Below are 22,573 nucleotides of genomic sequence, written 5' to 3' on the forward strand. Positions count from 1 at the left end.
AAGAATTATAACATGGAGATTGCCTCCTTGGGCAAGAATGAGGAATTAATACTACAAAACAGTAAGAACAACCCTTTGAACAATAAGTTATCAAGGAGTAGAGTAACATTTTCAGACAACAAAATTTAAGGAGATGCAAAATTACTTTTAAATTGTGGTTGGGTTGGGAATGGATATCAATGTTGAAGAACAATCACAATTTAAATTTTTATATTAGTTTTAATCACACTTTCCTAAGAAAGTCATAACAACTGTTTTTCCATCTTGAATGTTCCTTAGTGTGGGAAAGTTATACTAGTTTTTTAGAAGTGCAAATTGGGAGAAAAATAAGAAAACTACTAGAAATAAATTAAATTTAGTTTTAAACTGAAATGGTTCCTAATATTTTATGTAAAGTTAATGATAAATTTTAAAAGAGCAAGAACATTAATTGTAAGCCTCAAAAACTAATCAAAAGTAGCTGTGGCCTATCTAAATTTAAGAATGAAAAACCTATCAGTGGGAAAAAATGGGAATTAAATGCATGTTTGTTTAGTCTTTTATTTGCCCTATATAATTTCCCTAGGATTTTTTCCTATTTTGTTTATTTTTTTAATTGAAGTATAGTTGATACACAATAGTACACTGGTTACAAGTACACAACACAGTGGTTCAAAAGTTATTTTTAAATTGTGGTTGGGCTGGGAATGAATATCAATGTTGAAGAACAGTCACAATTTTAATTTTTATATTAGTTTTAATCACTAATATAAAATCCTGCCCCAACTAGTGCAGTTACTATCTGTCAACATAGAAAGATGGTACAGAACCACTGACTATATTCTCCATGCTGCACTTCCATCCCTGTGACCAACTTATATTATGATTGAGATTTTTATGTCCCTTTATCCTCCTTACCTTCCCATCCATCCACCCCAATCTATTATTTTTTTATTGAGTTATAGTTGACATACAATATTTTATTGGTTTCAAGTATACAATAGTTATTCCATATTCATCTACATTATTAAATCCTCACCCGAACTACTGCAGTTACTTTCTGTTAACACTGAAAGATGTTACAGAATTATTGGCTATATTCTGTATGTTGTACTTTCATACCCATGACTAATTTACATTATTGAGATTTTGTGCCTCTTTATTCCTCTTCCCTGGAATTTTATGTCTTGTTCAAATTCAAGAAGCACAGGACACAACAGGGCTATAACCAGGAATATATTTACAGACTTATTTGTAACTAAACTGAATCTGACTAAAAAAAGTCACTACTATGAAGTAGAATTGTTGGCCTATTGTAAATTCCTTCTTTCTTGTAATGTGCAACATAGACTATTTGAATCCTTTCTCCTAAGTAAGAAAAGATCTGGAAATACTATGGGGACTGTAGTGATTACAGATACAACAATGTCAACATATTTTAGTAAAATTTACGACAATATAACTGCAAAACTATTTCCAGTGGAGCTAAAATGATTATACAAATCCCTGCCTAAAATAAAAACTGATTCAGCTTTTGTCTTTCAAATTCATTGAAAAAGGTTCTTTTTTTTTAGTTTGGTTGATTTTGCCTAGTTCATGTTGAAGATAATTTACATTATCAGAACTCTTTCTGCAAGTACTGAGTCCAATTTTTCTAAGGTTGTACTGGCCCTTTGTAAATTAGCCACCTGTGTCAATTAATAGGTTTCAGAACTTTACTACATTTTATATTAACAAATGTCATTGGCCAACCAAAATCTCTCACCTTGGCTACTTGTGTTACTGCACTAGCTGCTAATGCTGCATTTGCGATATCTTCCAGTTTACTTCTTGAAATAGCAGAAATAAAATTTAAATAATATGATTCATAAAGTTGATTTCGAAGATCCTATAAATGCAAGAAATACTTCATTCTTATAAGACAGTATAAAGGATGACCACAAATGAAAATCTTTTAGATACTGTTAAGAATAAAGTTTTGGAGAATAATATATATATATTTAAAAGACAGGTTACATAAATGACAATCAAAAAAAGTATCTCAAGAGCACAAAGCTATGAAGATGATTAACAGCTATAAGTGACATATACTTTAATAGTTATAATTACATTATCAATAAAATCTTATTAATTATAATACTGCATAAACTTCTTTGAAACAGTGTACCTGCATTTTTCTTAAAAAAAAAAATACAGAAGTGGCCCTCTTATATAGCAAAATGTTTATTATAGTTAGTAGACACTGCATTCTAATGCTCTGGTCATGTGATGGCACAAGATACTTTCTTCACTGTTATAGACATGTTGTAATTCCAAAAACCAGTTCCAGAAGTACCACTTCTCAAGCATCCCCAAGTAGTATAAACTGAAGTTACACAATTCTTAAATCAAAGTTACTCATCTTCTTAAACTCAAGGCAAACAGCTATCTAAATAACCGTATTTCTTCAAATCAGGAATATATTTACAGACTTACTTGTAACTAAACTGAATCTGACTAAAAAAAGTCACTATGAAGTAGAATTGTTGGCCTATTGTAAACTCCTTCTTTCTTATAATATGCAACATAGACTATTTGAATCCTTTCTCCTAAGTAAGAAAAGATCTATCAATTATAATAGGAACTATTATTTTATGTAACACTAAGGAAGAATTAATACTGCTAATAAAATTCTATAACACACCATCAATTTTAAGACACATTTGATTTCAGAGATGTTTAAATGTGAAAAACAGAGGGGTTGGAGCCTGTGTGAGAAGGTGGCTGAGCAGGGCAGTGGTTTAGCAAGGGTTGGGAGATTGGTTAAAGGATGAAAGACTAAACATTGAGAGGACTGAGAAAATAAGTAAATATGTTGAAGATACCGGGAGCCATGTTTTTCACTGTCAGAGAAAGGAGTTACAAATTTGTGAAGAGGAAAAGTAAAAGCTAGAAGAAATCCTGTATTTCTAGACTGAAACAGTTTTGGAGGTTATCTGTCCATCTATCTAGAGAGATAAATAGAGAGATTTACAGAATTAAACATAGATATAAAAGTATGTGTAGGTATGTAGCAGTGTGCACACACACACACATATATGCCTATATAAGCATATATAAATATGTACCTCTGTATACACACACACATTTCCTAACTCAGTGCAAGAGAGGGCTTAAGACCTGTGACACCCTATTAGCAATGACTACACATATGCCCAGATGCTGATTTCTAAATACCATTCTCTTACAAAAAGCAACCAGGGCCCCTTAGACAAATGGTTGACTCTTGGGCTAGGCAGAGAAGCACATAATGAGAATGGAACATTATTGTACCAAGAAGGAAGAAGTGGTCAAAGAACAATGGAGATGTTTCTAAAAGACACTAAATTGAGCAAGGTTGCAGGATTCAAGATCAATATGTAAAAGTCAACCGGGTATCTATACACTTTCAATGAACAATCCTAAAAATGGAATTAAGAAAAGAATTTCAGTCCTAATAGCATTAAAAAAATATGAAGGAATAAATTTAACAGAAGTGTAAAACCTATTGTGCACACTACATATAAAACATTACTACAAGAAATTAAAGATCTAAATAAACGGAAAGGTATCCCACGTTTAAGGATGAGAAAACTTAATGTTGCGAAGATGGCAATACTCTCCAAATTGATCTATAAATTCAATGCAATCTCTATCAGAACTCCAAGTGGTTTCTTTATAGAAACTGACAAGCAAATCCTAAAATTAGTATGGAAACTCAAGGGACCCAGAAAAGCCAAAACAATCTTGAAAATGAAGTACAAAATTGGATGAATAAATTTCCTAATTTCGATACTAGTTATAAGAGTAATCAAGACAGTGTGGTACTGGCATAGGACAGACATAGAGATTAACAGAACAGAACTGAGAGTCCAGAAATAAACCAATGTATCTACTGTAAATTACTTTCTGACAAAGCTGCCAAGACTGTTCTTACTGGGGAAAGAATAATCTCTTCAACAAATGATACTAAGACAAATGGATAGCTACATGAAGAATGAAGCTGAATACTTACTTCATACCATATATAAAATTTAATGCAAAATGGATTAAAGACCTAAACATAAGAGCCAAAACTATAAAAGCTTTGAACAAAACCGAGATTTGGCAATGGCTTCTCCGAAATATATACACCCAAAGCACAAGAACTAAAGAAAAAAACAGGTAAAATTAAGTTTAAAATTGAAACTAAAAATTTTTGTTTTCCAAAGGATACCATCAACATGAGTGAAAGATAACCCACAGAATGGGAAGAAAAATTTGCAAGTAATATATTCTTGATAATGGTCTAATATCCAAAATACATATAAGTACTCTAAGAGCTCAACAATAAAAAGACAACCCAATCAGAAACTGGACAAGGAATCTGAACAGACATTTCTCCAAAGATATACAAATGGCCAATAAACACATTAAAAGACATATAACATCATTAGTCCTTAGGAAAATACAAATCAAAACCACAAGGAGATACCACTTTATACCTTCTAGGATGGCTACAATCAACATATTAGATAATAAAAATTATTAGCAACCATCTGGAGAAATTAGAACCTGCATATACTGCTGGAGGGAATATAAAATGATGTAACCACTTTAGAAAAAGTCTGGCAGTTCCTCAAAAGGTTAACCATAGCATTATTATATGACCCAGCATTTCTATTCCTAGGCATTTACACACATCAGAGAAATAAAAATATGTCTACACGGAAACTTGTACATAAATGGTAGCATTATTCATACTAGGCAAAAGGTGGAAGCAATCCAAATGCCCATCAACTGATAAAAATGGATACACAAAATTTATTATATCCATACAATGGAATATTATTCAGCAATAAAAAAAAAAAGCTACTATATGGATGAACCTTGAAAACATTATGCTAAGAGAAAAAAGCCAGATACAACAGATCATGTATATGATTGCATGCATATGTAATATTCAGAATAGGCAAATACATAGAAACAAACAGCAGCTTAGAGATGGGGTCAGCGGGTTAGGGATGTAACAGTTGAAGGGATGAAAATGTTCTAAAGACTGATTATGGTGATGGTTGCACAACTCTGAATATACTAGTAACCACTTAATTGTGTACACTTTGCAAACTATAAACAGATGAACTGTATGGTCCACGTCAATAAAGCTTTTATTTAAAGAGGAAAGAGAAAGGGATAGACAAATCATACCTCTTTTAAAAATGGCATAGTCAGGCTTACACAGAGTAAAAAGAAAGCTGGGTATCATTAGCTACACAGGACACAAAATACGTGACCTCCATTAACAATTTAAATAACAATTTGATTTAACAGTCAATAGCAAGTAAAGAGGTTTGTGACTTGTGGCAGACACTACTACCCACCTATCCAACATTCATTTATCCTTTCTTCCTTGGTAAAAGAATACAGATTTTGTTTGGGGTGTGAATACATTCAGCTAAATATTAACTTTTGCGGCCTCCCTTGAAGCTAATTCTAACCAGTGAGACATAAATCAAAGTATTCTGGGAGTTTCTAGGAGAGTTTAGCTTTCCGAATCAAAATGAACAGTCAGGGCTGGCACAGTCCATTTCTTCCTTCTTGCCCTGAACATAGATGTTCTACAGCTACAGCTGCCACCTTGCATCAATGAAGCAATAAGCAAGACAATGAAAAATATCAAACTAAAGGTGACAGATGAGAAAGAGCCTGAGCCTTTGATTACATTATGGAGCTGCTGTATCAGCTTGGACTTCCTACTCCCAGACTTGCTATTATCTTAGAAAAATAAAATCTTATTTTTAAAACTAATATAGTTAGGTTTTCTGTTCTCTAAAGCTGGACTCAGTCTTAATCAACATAATCCTTGTTCAGCCAAAAATTTTGAATCTTTCAGTCTATTTAAAACTCAAAATAGTCTCAAAAACTAAAGCAGAAAATTGGGTAAGGGAATTGCTGGTTTTTCACACTGGACATCTAAGATTAAAAAAAAAATATGTTCCCACATTCAAGAGTCAGGAAAATAAGAACTCGTATTACCTGGCACATTCTGTCAATATTTTCCTCAGTTGGCATTACAAAGTACACTGCAGGAACATCTGGAATAGGATCTCGATCGGAGTGCAGAAGTCTAGAAGACAAAGAACATAAAACTCACTTTCTCCGTGGTAACTTTTAGATAACAATATTTACTAAATATTTAAGACAGTATTTTTCAAACTAGGAGTTCACCAGTCCAGGACAGTAACCAACACTTTAAAAGATCTTGCTGCACTTAATCACTTAACCTAACTTCCTCATTGTATCAGTGTTATTATTGTAAGGTTGAAGGCACTGGGGGGGTGGGGAGCACGTCAGGCACTGATGACGTGCCAAAGTCCCCGGCTGCTGCCCCCTCCCAACCTGAAAAATGTGCCTTAAGCTAGCCAATCCTCGCACCGCTGTAAATCTAAGCTCTGCCTCCCCCTACCTTCTTTAAAAACTTGCTGCCTGTCTACTTTCGCGCGGACTTCCCCAGCCTCCATTTCCATTGACTAGGGAACCTCGCCGGGGGCGTTCAAATAAACTACCTGGCCCTTTGTTCCCTCTCTTCGCCTGCTTATTTCGGCTAAAATTTATCTTACAATTATTATTTATTAGTAAGATCCTAATCTCCTCTTCCTCTTCATTTCTTCTACTCCAATCACCTTATTTTTAATAACTTTTGTGGTCAGACTGTCTCTTCTACCCATATTTTCTTTGAATGAGAACTAAAACACATTCAAAACCAATTTTATTCCCATTTTTCATACAAATATGGGGGGGGAAGGTGAATGCAAAGAAAGTGTAGTTCTCCAAAAGAGAGAAAACAAAACAAGAAGCAAAGAAAAAAATTAATCATAAATAAAATAAAATTTTAAAATGAAAGGTATGTGAAGGCTTCCTTAAAACTTTAGAACCTATTTTTTTGTATTTACTGCTTCATAAGAAAATGAAAAAGCGACCATCTAATAAGTATCTCATAAATTATATCACTTTACAGTTCTTCTTTTTATAGTTTAGGAGTATACTCATTAAAATATCCCAGTATCAAATCACAACATGTCTTTATTCTTCACTGTAAGATTTCACCATATTTATATCAGGAAATATGATCACATTATATTTCTACAATATTTTAGTCATCCTTTTATAAGCAATATAACATCCTTCTAGATACAGTAGTTTAGTCATCTTCCTATAAAGAAGAGTGAAAGAGACACATGCTGCCTGTGGGTCTGCATTTAGTAACTTTTTTACATCAGTTTGGCTGCAGCTACTGACACCAGAAGGATTATAATGCTATGGCAGCCACTGGTTTTTGTCTTTTTATGCTGGTGTCCAACTGAAGGGCCCCCCTAAAGGGCTGCAGCCACTACTTCATATTCTGGAAACTTGTCATTGTTTCTTACATATCAGTCCAAACCAGCTTGCAGAGTATAAAGTAACTGATGAAGTATTCTCCAACAAATAGGGAAGAACAGGCAAGAGCAGGAGGCACAGAAATTCACCAGGGTAGCTGTGCAAACTTTCCATGTGCGGGCGCCAACAGCAACAGGTGGGCAGAGAATCCATGACTCTGACTGGGACATGACCTGTGACCCCCTTAAGGAAGTACTGAGTTAGGCCTCACTTCTGCCGGTCACGTTACTGAGCCATTATGGTCAGCAGACAAACACACAGAATTAGTGGTCAAGCAATCTGGCCATGACTACTGTTATTTAGCTGTACAACTGTGGGACAATCACTTAAACTCCATAAACTTTAGCCTTTTCATTAGTAAAATAAAGGAGTTAAGCACTGAGGCAGCAATAGTAACCAATGCTTTTAATAAAACATTTCCTAGGATGGCATCAGGCTAAACTTCAGTTCATAAAAATGAATGTGCTACCAACAACAATCTGTAGTTTAAGTGTGATAGAAAAACGGAAGGAAAAACTTGTAAAATACCGTATTTCATGAAACCTAAGGTACTATCAATTTTAAAACATATTATTATTTAAAAAATTTGTACCATGGACATACAACGGGGAAATGACAGCCTTTTCAACAGTTGGTTTTGGCGAAAGTGGACAGCTACAGGTAAGAGAACGAAACTGGATCATTGTCTAACCCCATACACAAAAAAGTAAATTCGAAATGGATCAAAGACCTGAATGTAAGTCATGAAACCATAAAACTCTTAGAAAAAACATTGGCAAAAATCTCTTGGACACAAACATGAGTGACTTCTTCATGAACATATCTCCCCAGGCAAGGGAGACAAAAGCAAAAATGAACAGGTGGGACTATATCAAGCTGAAAAACTTCTGTACAGCAAAGGACACCATCAAAGAACAAAAAGGCATCCTACAGTATGGGAGAATATATTCATAAATGACAGATCCGATAAAGGGTTGACATCCAAAATATATAAAGAGCTCATGCACCTCAACAAACACGAAGCAAATAATCCAATTAAAAAATGGGCAGAGGAGCTGAACAGACAGTTCTCCAAAGAAGAAATTCAGATGGCCAACAGACACATGAAAAGATGCTCCACATCGCTTGTCATCAGAGAAACGCAAATTAAAACCACAATGAGATATCACCTCACACCAGTAAGGATGGCTACCATCCAAAAGACAAACAACAACAAATGTTGGCGAGGTTGTGGAGAAAGGGGAACCCTCCTACACTGCTGGTGGGAATTTAATTAGTCCAACCATTGTGGAAAGCAATATGGAGGTTCCTCAAAAAGCTCAAAATAAAAATACCATTTGACCCAGGAATTCCACTTCTAGGAATTTACCCTAAGAATGCAGGAGCCCAGTTTGAAAAAGACAGATGCACCCCTATGTTTATTGCAGCACTATTTACAATAGCCAAGAAATGGCAGCAACCTAAATGTCTATCAGTAGATGAATGGATGAAGAAGATGTGGTACATATACACAATGGAATATTATTGAGCCATAAGAAGAAAACAAATCCTACCATTTGCAACAACATGGATGGAGCTAGAGGGTATTATGCTCAGTGAAATAAGCCAGGCGGAGAAAGAGAAATACCAAATGATTTCACTCATATGTGGAGTATAAGAACAAAGGAAAACTGAAGGAACAAAACAGCAGCAGAATCACAGAACCCAAGAATGGACTAACAGTTAGCAAAGGGAAAGGGACTGGGAAGGATGGGTGGGAAGGGAGGGATAAGGAGGGTGCGTGAAGAAAGGGGTCATTACGATTAGCATGTATAGTGTGGGGGGAGGCATGGGGAGGGTTGTGCAACACAGAGAAGACAAGTAGTGATTCTACAGCATCTTACTACGCTGATGGACAGTGACTGTAATGGGGTTGTGGGGGGAGACTTGGTGAAGGGGAGAAACTAGTAAACATAATGTTCCTCATGTAATTGTAGATTAATGATACCAAAAAAAAAATTTGCACTAAAATTGGCAGAAAATGCTGCCATTAAACTGTGGCATGACATGAATTAAGAGATAGATCCTAATTTCGGAAATATAAGAAAATGAAAAGTACATTTTAGAATTAATGTAATATATTCTATTAACTTAAATAGTCAATATAAAATTGAAGAATTTAACAATTTAACTAGATTCTGATATGCTACTCACTGGCATTCTAAAACCACATTCCCAATAAAAGAGCATATTTCAATTCAATATATTATAACATCACAGATGAAAATTAGATAGGTTGGAACACCATAAAATTGGACTTCTTCAGTACATAAAAGTACTAGTATCTATTCATGAACATAACTCTTCTTCAATTGTTCTATTGGGTCAATTCTATGAGGTCATGCAATTTGTTTTATTCATCAAACATATCAGATGCAATGTAATCAAATAAATTCAGTACTTAAGACAAAATAGGCCCCTATGATGATTGACAATCATTACTTCAGAGTTACTTAAATTTTTCTTATTAATGATAAACTAGATATTCCTCTTTTTATAAAGTATATTTAAATTAAAGGAAAAAAACATTTTCAGAGTTGGAAAAGACCTTAAGACATCCAGTTCTTTTCCTTCACTTAAGAAGGTAAACCAGTCTGTAGAAACAGAAACAAGAGAGAACATTTAATTCTTATATTATAAAGCCTCAAACTCAGGATTATTTTTAACTTCGGAAGTAAAAAGTTGAACAGAAGGAAAAAAATGTTGGCAAGTACTATAACCTAACGTTATTTTCTCTAAAAATTTCCCTCAAAATTTTGAGTTCAGGGTAGTCAAAGACATCTTTAACCATGTGCTTGACAACAGATGTCATTATTAGAAATATATAAAAACTCACAGATGCAGAGTGATTCCCATGTCTCTCAGCTCCTTCACAGAGAGTAGAGGAGAGATGATATCTTGGCCAAATCTGTCATAAATGAGCACCTAGTTTTAAAAAAACGTGTTTTTTAAACATCATCATCAGTAAACAATCAATAGAGAACCCATAATAAGAAAATGTTGAGGTACATTTTCTTTTAATGAATCATTTTACTTGTGGATAAAATGATAGTTCCTGTGGCCCAGAACTCTCACCTGGCCCTGGTCAGTTAGCTCACTACACACATGTGGGCAATATGTCATTATTGACTCTATAAGGGGAGCCCTGCCCAGTGCTCTTGGCGACAGGGTGGCATGGCTGCAAGGCTGTAGGAGAGCAGAGCAGAGGCTGGAGTGGTGGCAGCGCCGAGGATAGAGGCCCAGAGGATGGTGGTGTGGGCAGAGAGGTCTAGAGGCAGAGACTGCTTGCTGCATGCTGACTCATTCTAAGTGAATGGGATTTTAGTGATTGACCTGCCACCATGGAAATAAAGTTGGGTATAAACCTTTCACCCCAAGAACGTTTTACTGTCATTTCTTTGGTCACATTGAATCCATGGTGATCTTGCCCGGGGCTGAAACCCACTGGCAAGACAGTACTGAATTCTTATTCTTAACTCAATTTAATACTATCCATCATTATTCAACAAAATGTCCATTCACGTAGTAATCCATTCTTAAAAAGCATTATTAGGCTAAAATAAATAATTATGTAAATTTTTTCTAGGTAAAAAAACATATTGAAGACTATAAAACCTTCATCTTAAAACTATTATAAAACTTTGAACATACAGCAAACTCACATACATTCCCCTACCCAGTTCACACATATCCTTTCTGAGAAAAATGAATCACTCAAGACTAATGCACAACAAGTTCCAAACCTATAAAGAAAATTTAGCAATTTAAGAATCTCAGAAATAAATTCATTTTAAAAATTAAGTCCCTAAAGAGTACTTGCTAGCCTTATTCTGTTATATGCATTTCCTCACATTCTAAAAAGTACTGAAACTGACACCTTTGAGTTTTAGGAACTCCAACTGGGTCTTCTAACTCAAAATTAGTTTTAGAGTTAAGGATTAAACAAAAGAGACACTTCAACTAGCAAGTGTTTTCATAATTTTTTTTGAGTAAGAAATCACTAGAGGCTAAAACATGCTGTCATGAAAACATGGTTTTCTTGAATGCCAGCATTTTCTTCAGAAAAACTAAAATTCTTCTTGCTCTAGTTATGAGAGGTTGGATGTTGCGTCCCTCAAAAATCTTCCCTCTTTAAGTCCCAATACATCTGTTTTATTATCTTGTGATATAGAACTGATAGGCATGGAAAGAATTTGAGACATACCTGTACCTAAGAAATTCTCAAGCTTTTTAACTCAAAAGCTCAATACAGTGTATTCTTTAGAAAGAATACACTAGTATACAAAGGGTAATAAGAAGATGCCCACAAATAAACAGGAAGGAAAGGGAAAATAAAGGGCAACACTTAAGCTTAAACTATGAATCCAACATAGATAACTTTAACCACCTTTAGCTTTAACCTAAGGGACTTACAGGGACTCATGAGTTTTCAAAACATCCAAACTTGTAAGAAAGTTTTCTTTTCTTAAATGTTGGCAAGAGATAAGTATAAAGAAATTATAAACTAACAGATTTAAACTTAACTTTATATATAAAACTCCTGGGAGAGAGAGATAAAGTGAACACGGTTTAACTCAAAAAATGGGAAAAAGCTCAGAGTTCAAAGGTTCTCCAATATTTCTCAAAGAAGATCAACCAGAGTAAATAAAGACCTATCAGTGAGGCCCCCACCTCAGAGACCAGATGGAATCCCTAGGTGAGTATTACTATCACCTGTTTATCTTGCCTGAGGGTTTCAGCCTGGGGCAAGTTCACTATGGATTCAGTGAGACAAGGAAATGATGATGGAACATTCTTGGGATAAAAGGGTTTATACCCAGCTTTATTCTACTGGTGGTGGAGCACTAAAATCATGTCTGCATCTGGCAGTCTGCAGGTCCATAATCCACCTTCATCTCTGCCACTGCCCACAGGACAGAGCCCTTTATATGGTGACTCAGTAAGTAACAGCTCATTGTCTGTGGGTGTGGAAGTATTAGCCTAGTAGTAGGCCAATTACCTCATCAAACAGTTTAGGGTCAGGTGAGGATCCTGGCCTGGCCATAGGAACTTCCATTTTCCCCAAAGTCTTATTCCATAACACATTTACCAAAAAGATTCACATTAAAAAGACATGTTAAATAAGATATTCATGCATTACAACTAAAATGTACTACTGTTCAGTATAACAAGAATTTCTCTCCAATCACTATAGTAAGGGCCAAGAAAGAGGAAATAGTCTCCATTAAACTCCTTTACCTTCCATACTGGTTCTCCAGTGCTGTTTTTAACATGAGGCACGTTGAAATTCAACATACGCTTCAAAGCCACTGGAAATGAAAATAGTCTTATTAAATACTACCATTGTTTTTTAGGATTTCATCCCCTGCTCTCCCCACAACATTTATTACTTACTATCTCAAACAAACTATCAGTAAAACAATTACATCAACAGCTAATTGGCACATATTTGGGAGATCTTCTAAAATACAATAAGCATCTGCACCCAGAGGAAAATGGGAAAAATATTAAGCAAGAAGCCTTTTCCATTTCTCCTGACAATCCCACACTATATTTTATACAGATGCAAATCATGAAGTTGCAGTGGCCTCAACAGATAACTGATATTGTTATCTATTTACTATCTGGATGAAAGCACAGATTAAGATCAGTCTTTCTTAAAAATTATCAACGATATATTTAATTGGTTTGTATACAAAACCTTTATATGGCACGTCTATTTTTTTTAGTTATTTTGGAGTACACTTTATGGACAATTTATCCTGTCAAGATTCAGTGAAAAGTTACATTGTTTAATATCACATGCTCTAAGGAAAAAGTGAGACTTTTTTGCAGATATGTAATGGGTAACTGATAACCCCTGCTAAGAAAACACAAAATTTCTGAAGTCATAGCAGTTATTCTCTGTATATTATAGCAATTTGCAGTTTTTATTGCTCATCTGCTCATGTGTTACAGCAGACTCAGAAATCTTTTCTAAAGAAAAATCTTAATATATTCCTATGTGAAAGTGAGATGGCCAAATAGTCAAGGGAGAGTACTAGTTAGATGATTTAGTTTTTAAAAGACTGGCACACCTAAAATCCACTTAGCTGATTTTCAGAAGCATTTAGATTAAACTTTATTAAGTAATACACAACAATCTGCAACCCAGCTCCTAACAGAATATTTTATAATATGCAAATCACCTGAATATCAATTTATAGCCTATTCATTCACCCAAGTGCCTGTTTCTTGAAGCAGGTAAAATAAGAGATTGACTTCAGTGATACATTTGTATATTTATGTGTACGTGCATACAGACATTTTTTGGTAAAATGTTAGTACCTAATGCCCAGCTAATAATACACATTGCCAATAATTTATTTGGCAATAAATTATTTAATACTTTAGCAGCTCATAGGTGTTACAGTACTATATAAAAATATGTAAATAAAAAGCTTTGATATTTAAAAATGAAGTAACACCAGGAGGCATAAAAGGTACTCCTGGATTAATTCTCCCATTGTGCTGCAATTGTGGTGGAAGTGTCAGAAAACCAAACTCTTTCAACATTAAAACTGGGAGAGAACTGAACCGCGCGCAGAGACAAATCCGGGACCTCACAGGTAGTAATACCGGGTAAAAATATGCCAGCTGTTCAGATCCTGTAATGGCCTTTTGAGGCCCGGTAGGAAAGAAACAAGTGCAAAACAGTAGCAACCGGCCCACTTCTCAAGCCCTTCTCCTGCACAAGTGACAAGCCGGTCTCTCGAGCTAATGGCATCTCTACTCTCAAACTCAAAAGGGGAGGGGCTTTCGATGCTCCTCGAACTGCAGTGAATTCCACGGAGCTGCACGCACGGTCACCGGGTGAGGGCGACAAGCAGAGGAAAAGGATGTCTCCATGGTGGTCCCAAAACCGCAGGGAGGGGAAGGAAATTAAATAGGTACCTGTTTGTCTCTCCCGAATACTTGCCGCCGCAGCCGCAGCCATCTTGATTCCCACCATCCACCGCCGGGCAGGCGAGCAGAGCCCGATGACGTGGCCACCCCGACTGCCCCGGAAGCAAAGCTCTGAAGGGCGGAGCCAAAGGAGAATCCCGGGGGCCGGACCCGCCTTCTCCGTGACGACCCTCCCACACCCTTTGCCCTTTCCGCAGAACTTGGAAGACCCGGTGGAAATGAACTGCCAAACGCTTACGGTTTACTTTTCAGCTGCGAAATACAAGGAATATTTATCCTATCTAATCAAGCCACAGCTTCTCAAATGGGAGTTGCTTTAAAGAGAGTAGGGTAGGAGAATGGTGTTGTGCCAACAATTAGTTTGGTAGTTTACAGATCACTGAAGTGACAATAGAAGTTTAAGGATCATAGGACTAAAGTAAATGAAGATCCTGGAACAAAGAAGGCATTTTAAATGATAGCTTCCTCCTGTTTCCCAGTGCAGCTAAGTTTTCCCTTTGCTCCCTTTTCGCGGGGAAACAGGCAGTTCTGGAACATTGCTCTCATCTGGCAGATTTCTCAGTCTGTTACGGAAAATGGTCTGGCTTCAGGGTGTTTTGCCTACATGGGCACAGAAGCCAGGAAGGTGCAAGACGGCAAACTGGTAATTTTTCCCCTTTCAATAACCACAAAATCACAAACCATTACTTTGGGTGAAAGGACGTGAGAGGACAGGGCGGTGTTTTAACGTACACTTGAAGCCACGTGATGACAAGATGTACCCACGATCATTTTTAATTTAATCCATAGATTTTTTTTGGATGTCAAAACTGGATACACAATAACTCACTTAACGTTCAAGAGTTCACTAGTGACATCGCATTAGTTTTGAATATGTTCATTCTGATGCTGCACCAAATTCTGAAATGAGACTGTGCCTCAAAATCTGCTTTGAAGACTTAACATTCAAATTTATGAAATGTATTAAAAGTTACCATAACTACAAAGCAAAATTCTATTTCTAATTTCTCTAGTTCACAAGTAAGTCGTTTATTTTTATGACACTTAAAGACAGGTGATCTTTTAACACCATTAGGAAGCACCCTAGAACTGAACGTATATTATTTTCCTTGTAACTTTTTTCAACTTTTTTGAAGTATAAGTGACAAAATTTGTAAGGTAATTAAAGTGTACATTGTGATCACTTTGATATATGTACACATTGTGAAAGGGTTCCCCCTATCTAGTTAATTGTCACATCCATCACCTCACTTATTTTTGGTGAGAACATTTCTTAGCAAACTTCAATATACCCTGTTATCAACTATAGTCACCTTGTTGTGTTAGATTCTCAGACCTTACCTTATAGCTTAAAGTTTATTACTGCATTGTAAAATTATATGTGAAATCTATTTTTAAAAGTTCAAACTCATGAAAACAAGAGTAGAAAAGAGGCTACCAGGGGTTAGGGAGTGGGGAAAATAGGGAGCAGCTGGTAAAAGGTTATTAACCTACATTAAAATTACATCACATTTTTAATAACTAATTGACATATTCACCAAGAAATTAACTGGGTTTTATTGAGTGCTATCACTAATATTTTGAAGGAATCACTATGATCTAGGTGTGTTGTAATAAAATGACATTTGCTGACAGAGGGGAAAGTTCTACTTCATTTTTTGTTTCCATGGAACATAAAATATCCAGGCTTTCCCATCTTCCAGTATCTGAGAGTCCAATATTGTTCTTGCGGTAATTAGACTTTGAAATGCAAATCTACCATCTAACCATTTCAGTTCTATCACAGACTTTTCCCCAAGACTATATGACTATATTCATATAAAATGCTAAGACAATGTTTCTAACATTTATATGCAGTATATACATATGAAATGACAAAGACTGGACCAAGGAGTGCACATGTGTGAGCAATAAATGTATAAAACTATGCCCCACAGAACAGTGGCAGTAGACAAATAATCCTAAAGATGAGACTGAGTAAGGTATATTACATATTATTAGAATCAGGAAGAATCAAAATAAACCATGGCTTCACAGTGTTAACCTAATTTACTGTAGTCTTTTAGTTGACTTTACCTGTCGATTTTTGGGTTAAATAATTATCCTGGCAAACTTATTTTACTTTAGGAGATAGTTTTAACACAGAATACCTCAAAACAGCTCATTCAAGAGAGGTTTGTGGGTATCAGGTAACAACTGCTTGCAGGGTCTCTCAAATGTGGAGAGTAAAGGATCTTGTATCTACTTAATACTTTCAGAATCTTAACATTATTAAATCTTATCAAGTATTTTAGTTTATATAAGCCCTTCTCATTTAGTAGCATAAACATATTTATTTAGAAAACTCCATTATAAGTGTGTGTTTTTTTTTTTTTTTGGTTACATCTGAAGTCTTATTTTAAAGAATGGGGAAAAAGGCTGACACATAAACTATCACCTAGCTTAACACCTGGCATACTGTAGGTATGTTCGGAATATGTTTGGCAATTAGAAAAGCTAAGAGTCAAAATGAGAACTTGAAAACTGGGTCTCTCTAAAGCCATCCAGATTTTCCTAAACTACAGGTCATACACATTCAGGTAACCCATCATTCAATGTTTTCTTATGCTTTGTATCATATTAGTTGAAAGCATAAATAAGACTTGCATTGCATTGCTCGAGGCATAGAAAACTAAATATTATAAAAGTAACAATGAAGCATGTGATAATCACCATATAAACAAATTACATAGAAACAATCTTTTTCTAATCATTTTGTTGTTACTGAATGCTAAGGCAAAGTCACAGAGAAAACTTACCCATTATACTCTCTTTTACTTAGCATTTAGCATTAAGTACTTCCATATTAGGGAAAAAATAAGTTTTCACATAAAGGAGAAGCCAAAGTGAATTCTCAGTTAGTGATCAAATGAAGGCTTCTTACTTGGCCCAAACAAATAAATAATGGCTTACTCATAAAATGGAAATTAAATATTACAATGTATAAAATTATAAACTAGTTTCTGATGAGATATTTTAAAGAATCTTTACCTTAAATATTAACAGATTGTATAAAAGGTGTTCAGATGAAGTTACCATATCAAAAAGTTCAAAAACCTTAATAACAATTAATATAAAACTAACCAAAGATTATTAACAGTAGATGCTTAACAGGTGATTTTATGGGCTTCTTCAATATTGAGAGCAATAGAAAACAAGCTTGAAATATACAGCATGCAGATGATTAAAATATACACATTTTTAAAAACTCATGTAAGAATTGTGCACTGGCTATTAACAATGAATAGAGAAAAAAATATCAACCATTTGATATAGAAAACCTGCCAAAGAAATAAATAACCTACAGGTTTCTGATATGCCTTGACTATATAGATTAATCTAAAAATCATACTAATGGAACATGCTTAAAACCAGCAAGCATTCTGCAATATGACTATGCTTCACTTTAAAATGTGAATATCCTAAATTATTTACACTACCTTATCCTAAGGCCCTATTTACACATAAGTGAAATGAGGACTTTCTAATTGTAGCCAACACAAGCACACTGCCTACCTACCATCCCTCCCTACCCAAAAAGATTTATGAATGTTTATCAGCTTTAATCACCATGGTAGAGGAAATTTATTAAAAGTACAAGAAACCAGAAAATAGTTTTAATTAGTTTTTTTTTTTTTGGTTGTATTGGTTTAAAGGCTTTTTAAATTTTATAAAAACTAGGTAGGTTAAGAAATAAAGTAATCCCATTTATGAACACATTTGGAATAAAAGATGTATGGTGAGCATGAAGCTTCTGTTAAATATGGAAACTTTTCTGATAATTAGTCCTTTAATTTTAATAATCAATTCAACATAAGATACATAAGTTCTTAAAAACTTAAAGTTTACATGAAACTTTAATTTGCTGGGTCTGTCAATAAGTGAAACAAAAGAATTATGTTTTACTTTTCTCCTTTGGTATTGATATATATATATTTCTGTTATCAAGTCAATCATCTTATTTTTCTTTAAGAATATCAATAATTTTAAGGCTGTGTCTTTAGGATGATGAGAATGTGGCAATAGACAATACATGCTTTGTACATAAAGAAAAATGTGGTTAAAACCAAGCAATTTGCCTGTCAAAATGATTTAACTCTCATACAATTGCTTTGGTGGAAAACCAATTTATATTTGATAACAGATTAGGGATATTAGACTTTTCCAATTTATTCTTTTCCAAGAATATAAATATGGGGACATGACTGTGGGAATATATATCTTCAAATTGTTATTACATGATTCCATGTTACTTTTAGGTATTCTCTCACTTTTAGTAACAGTAATAAGTTTAAAAAGAAAGGAAATGTAAACAGCTTATAGAACTAAACAATGAAACACAGAGTTATTTCTGCATAATGAAATTAGGGAGGATTTTTCATATTTCTTACATATTTCTACACTGATTATATAACAATAGATATTGTTTAAGAGCAAAGAAGGTAACTGTAAATAATGCAATGGTGCCAGGTTACCTATCATCAAACTATTTTGATAATAATTGTCATATAGCCAAACCGACCACATGGCAATCCAGAGATCATTCAGATACCCAAAATGACTGTGGATCAGATGTATGATCCACAGCGAGATGCAAAAAAAAAGACTACATGACTAAAGCCAAGGCTTTAGAGAAGACACTTTCTTAGTTTTTTTCAACTATATTTTATCCACCTTGGAACTGTTTTTTAAAAGAGTATGGAATGTCCATAGATTCTAGAATATTAGTGCAATTCTGCTTCTTATATAATACTTCCCATTAGGATAATCTAATTACAGTGTGGGTCTTTTTAAATATAAATCAGTAATCTAAAAACATTTTAAGCAACCAATTTGGTGCCATCCTAGAAAAGGATACATATAGCACATACCCCTGAATATATGCACCTTTGATTTATATAACAGTATTTATCTATTAGCTTTTCTATTTAATGCTTTAAAATAAGGAGTAATTTGAAAACTGCATAAACTAGAAAAATTGTGGCTAATCCTAATTTACAAAAACAGAGAGTGCAAGTTTTTTCTTATATACACCATACTGTTACACTTGAAGAAAGTCTGTATTGTTGCTCTAAAACTATTTATATTAAGGTTTATGAAGCATGTATATTAATTAAAAAGATCAAATATTTTTTGCTTAAGTGGCCAGAACATTCCTTTATGTTCATATCATAAATTTTATTGGGCAAGAAGCTGATAAGTTAGTTCAAAAGTGATAATGGAGATTGCTGAAACAGGAAGTTATCAATAGCAGCTTTTAAATAAGTATCTTTGTTCAAAACATTTTAATGTCCAATGTAGTGCGAACTTTCTTCTTTTTCTAGTCTTAGAGTATTTCTTATAGCAAAGTCCATATTTTCCTGAAATTCTTTGTATGTACTGGTGATTGGAAGAGTTAAACAGTTATTACACTTGTTCCTCATAGGAAAATCCATACGAAGGCACTCAATTGAAGGAGTAGGTTTAAATCCAGCAGGTGGAATGGAATTGCAACCAGTTGCAAAAATAAGAATGTCTTCCACTGTTGTTGCAGATTTACCATCTGAAAAGTTTACCCAGAAGAGAAAAACAAAGAAAATAAATCCATGTTATACACTGCTATCATCAAAGATGCTTCCCTAGAACTAGACTAGGAATGCTGAAAGGCAGAGACTCCCACATTTATCTTGGGCAAACCAAATCAGTAAGTGTTTTAATGGGAAAACAGTACATTTAATAAATGTTTATTTGAATTTCAAAGTAGGACTTATAAAATTATCTAGTTAAATTAGTTTCTGTATATTTAAATATCTTCTCTAATATACAATTATCATATAGTTTAAGAGGTTCAATAGGTTTTGAAACTCCACCTTTTTGGCATATCACACTAGAAACAATTTTAAACCATGGCTTATCACTGTTTGATAAACTAGTTCATAAATTGAGAGAGAAAAACTAAATGTGTAAACGTTTAAAGCAACCAAACAGCAGCTAAAAAATTTCAACTGGGAGTTAAATTTGGTCCAATCTATTAAATGGAATGATTTTACGTTGTTACTGCTCAATGATAATTAGCATTCTCAGAGCCCTAACCAATGGATGAAGAATAATTAACTTTAACTTAAAATTGAAAAAGATGAAATGGATGATTAGCTTTAAGACTATTCTATGTTGTGGCAATCACTGACATGTTTAAAGTTTTCTAGGAAGAATATCTTACATTTCAAATTATCTAGAGGAAAACAAATTGCAAAATGTAATTTTATTCTATAACCTTTCCTCATCACCTTCAATTCAGTAAGCAAACTTGTTTTGAAATAAGGAATTAAATATGGAGTTAACAAATAAAAGTCTTATTACCACAAAACTCAAAGAAATAAACTAATATTCTGAAACAAATATGCTAAGGCATTTAAATAAAAATAAGACATCCACATACCCTCAACAGCCTGTAAGTAACTGTTCCAAAATCCCAAAGCCTGTACGTCAGGTAACGTGTGTACTGTAAAAAGATCACTAAGGATTTTTGTGGAAAGATTCTCAGGTTTATGACAGAAGATGCTACAAAATGCTTCTGGGTAAGTCTGAATTTTCTCCAAAACACCAAGAGTTTTCAGACCCTGCTTAAAACTTAAGAGAAGAAAAACAATGAGCCCAGATTCATATACATGCTTGGTATTATCATACATTTCTAGCTAATTCATCACCACATATACTTTGATGTGAGGAAAGATATAAAAATATGGATATATTGTTATGATATGCTTTCAAATAACAAATATATTAATATAAAATGAATATTTTAGATGTCTACATTACTTGGCTTTACAGAAGTTTTAAAATTACACTAACAATTTTCTATTAAGAGGAAAAAGTTGACATCTAAAGTATTTTACTCTTCAAAGCTAGACAGCATATAAAGGAAGTTTCTTAAAGATTGCAAAGAAAGAATGATAAACCTTAGCCACACAAAAATTTAAAACTTAGGTATTACTAAAAAGAAATGAACAAAAACAAATAGGGAGAATATTTTTAATATACATGTCAGAAAGCTAGTTTCTCTAATACACAAAAAATACAATCGTTTTACTAAAAGAACAGTCTAACAGGAACTGAGCAAAACACGAATGCACAATGAACAAAATACAAGTAACAAATTAATTTTTAAAGTGCACATTCTCACTAGAAAGCAAAGAATGGATTTTTTTTTTTTTTGCCTATCAGACGGCTAAGCCTTACCTGTGGCTCTAGATTCCCTACCCACCTCCTCAGGTACCCTGCTACACTGATCTCATCTCCACATCTTTGAATAAGGAAAAAAATTCACTCAATCCCATCTGTTTTCCTTAGAGACAACCTACTTGAAAAACCTGTTAACTGTCTCCATTTCTTAATTTCCTGTTCACTTTTCATCTGTAACTGTTTACATTTCAGGAAAAAAATGGCTTGGTTCATAAATAACCTCTTTCTATGGCAACAGTCTCCTGGTTTCCCCTTATTTCTCTAGCAAGGTCTTTTTTTCAGTCTCTTATAAAACTTCTTTACTTTGCCTTAACTGTTGCTCATGGATCTTTAACAAGACCCTTTCTCTTCTCCCTTTCTCTCTTCCATGACTTTATTTAGCAGGTGTACACTCATCACTATAAAATCTATTATCTACAGTCCAGAAATATATCCAACAGACTACTGGGTACCATATGTTCAAAGCACCCAAATTCATTAAATCTAAAAGAAAGCTAATTGCCTTACTACCAAAATGTGAGCCATAAATTAACAGCAAATGCCTCTGCTATCCACCAAATTAGTAAGGTTAAATCTGAAAGCTACCCATAGCTCTGCCATCCTCCATTCCTAATTACCAAGTCCTATAGGTTTCCTTTTCTGAAGTCCCTTCTATCTGCTCATTATCCATATAATCCTTCACCATCCTATTACAAACCACCTGCAGAGAAACTATTGTACCAGTTGTATAAATCTCTCTCCAAGTTCATTTTCTATGGTGTAGACACAGGACTGTGCCAGATATAAAGCCCAATATTGTCATTCATCCTGAGGTAGACTGAATGTAGGCTCCCAAAAAGGTATGTTCACATCCTATTCCCTGGAACCTGTATGACCTTATTTGGAAAAAGAGTCTAAACAGATATAATTAAGTTCA

The 22,573-nt window shown here is 34.3% G+C and overlaps 2 protein-coding genes across 9 annotated transcripts in view; both read right to left on the bottom strand.

Annotated features, from left to right (window-relative positions):
- The window catches only part of SCFD1 (sec1 family domain containing 1), a 90,483-nt gene extending 75,985 nt beyond the window's left edge, over positions 1–14,498 (bottom strand). For 4 of the 5 annotated variants that reach the window (XR_008992524.1, XR_005023895.2, XM_036881366.2 and 1 more), the window contains exons 1-5: positions 14,386–14,492; positions 12,691–12,761; positions 10,289–10,377; positions 6,013–6,103; positions 1,745–1,867 (exon numbers count right to left, since the gene is read on the bottom strand). Coding sequence is in view for 3 of the 5 variants with exons in the window: in XM_036881366.2 (XP_036737261.1) it covers positions 1,745–1,867; positions 6,013–6,103; positions 10,289–10,377; positions 12,691–12,761; positions 14,386–14,443 (432 nt within the window). In the remaining 2 variants the exon portion in view is untranslated. Of the gene's footprint in view, positions 1–1,744; positions 1,868–6,012; positions 6,104–10,288; positions 10,378–12,690; positions 12,762–14,385 lie in introns of all 5 variants that reach the window. The other variant, XM_057488524.1, reaches the window with a different exon arrangement.
- A 4,536-nt stretch (positions 14,499–19,034) lies between these two features.
- The window catches only part of G2E3 (G2/M-phase specific E3 ubiquitin protein ligase), a 62,544-nt gene continuing 59,005 nt past the window's right edge, over positions 19,035–22,573 (bottom strand). For all 4 annotated transcript variants that reach the window (XM_036881364.2, XM_036881362.2, XM_057488522.1 and 1 more), the window contains 2 exons: positions 20,855–21,045; positions 19,035–19,978 (listed from right to left, as the gene is read on the bottom strand). In XM_036881364.2, the coding sequence (XP_036737259.1) occupies positions 19,722–19,978; positions 20,855–21,045 (448 nt within the window). In that variant the 3' untranslated portion in view covers positions 19,035–19,721. The remainder of the gene's footprint in view (positions 19,979–20,854; positions 21,046–22,573) is intronic.

This window comes from Manis pentadactyla, chromosome 11 (genome assembly GCF_030020395.1).
Source record: "Manis pentadactyla isolate mManPen7 chromosome 11, mManPen7.hap1, whole genome shotgun sequence".
Taxonomy (NCBI): domain Eukaryota; kingdom Metazoa; phylum Chordata; class Mammalia; order Pholidota; family Manidae; genus Manis; species Manis pentadactyla.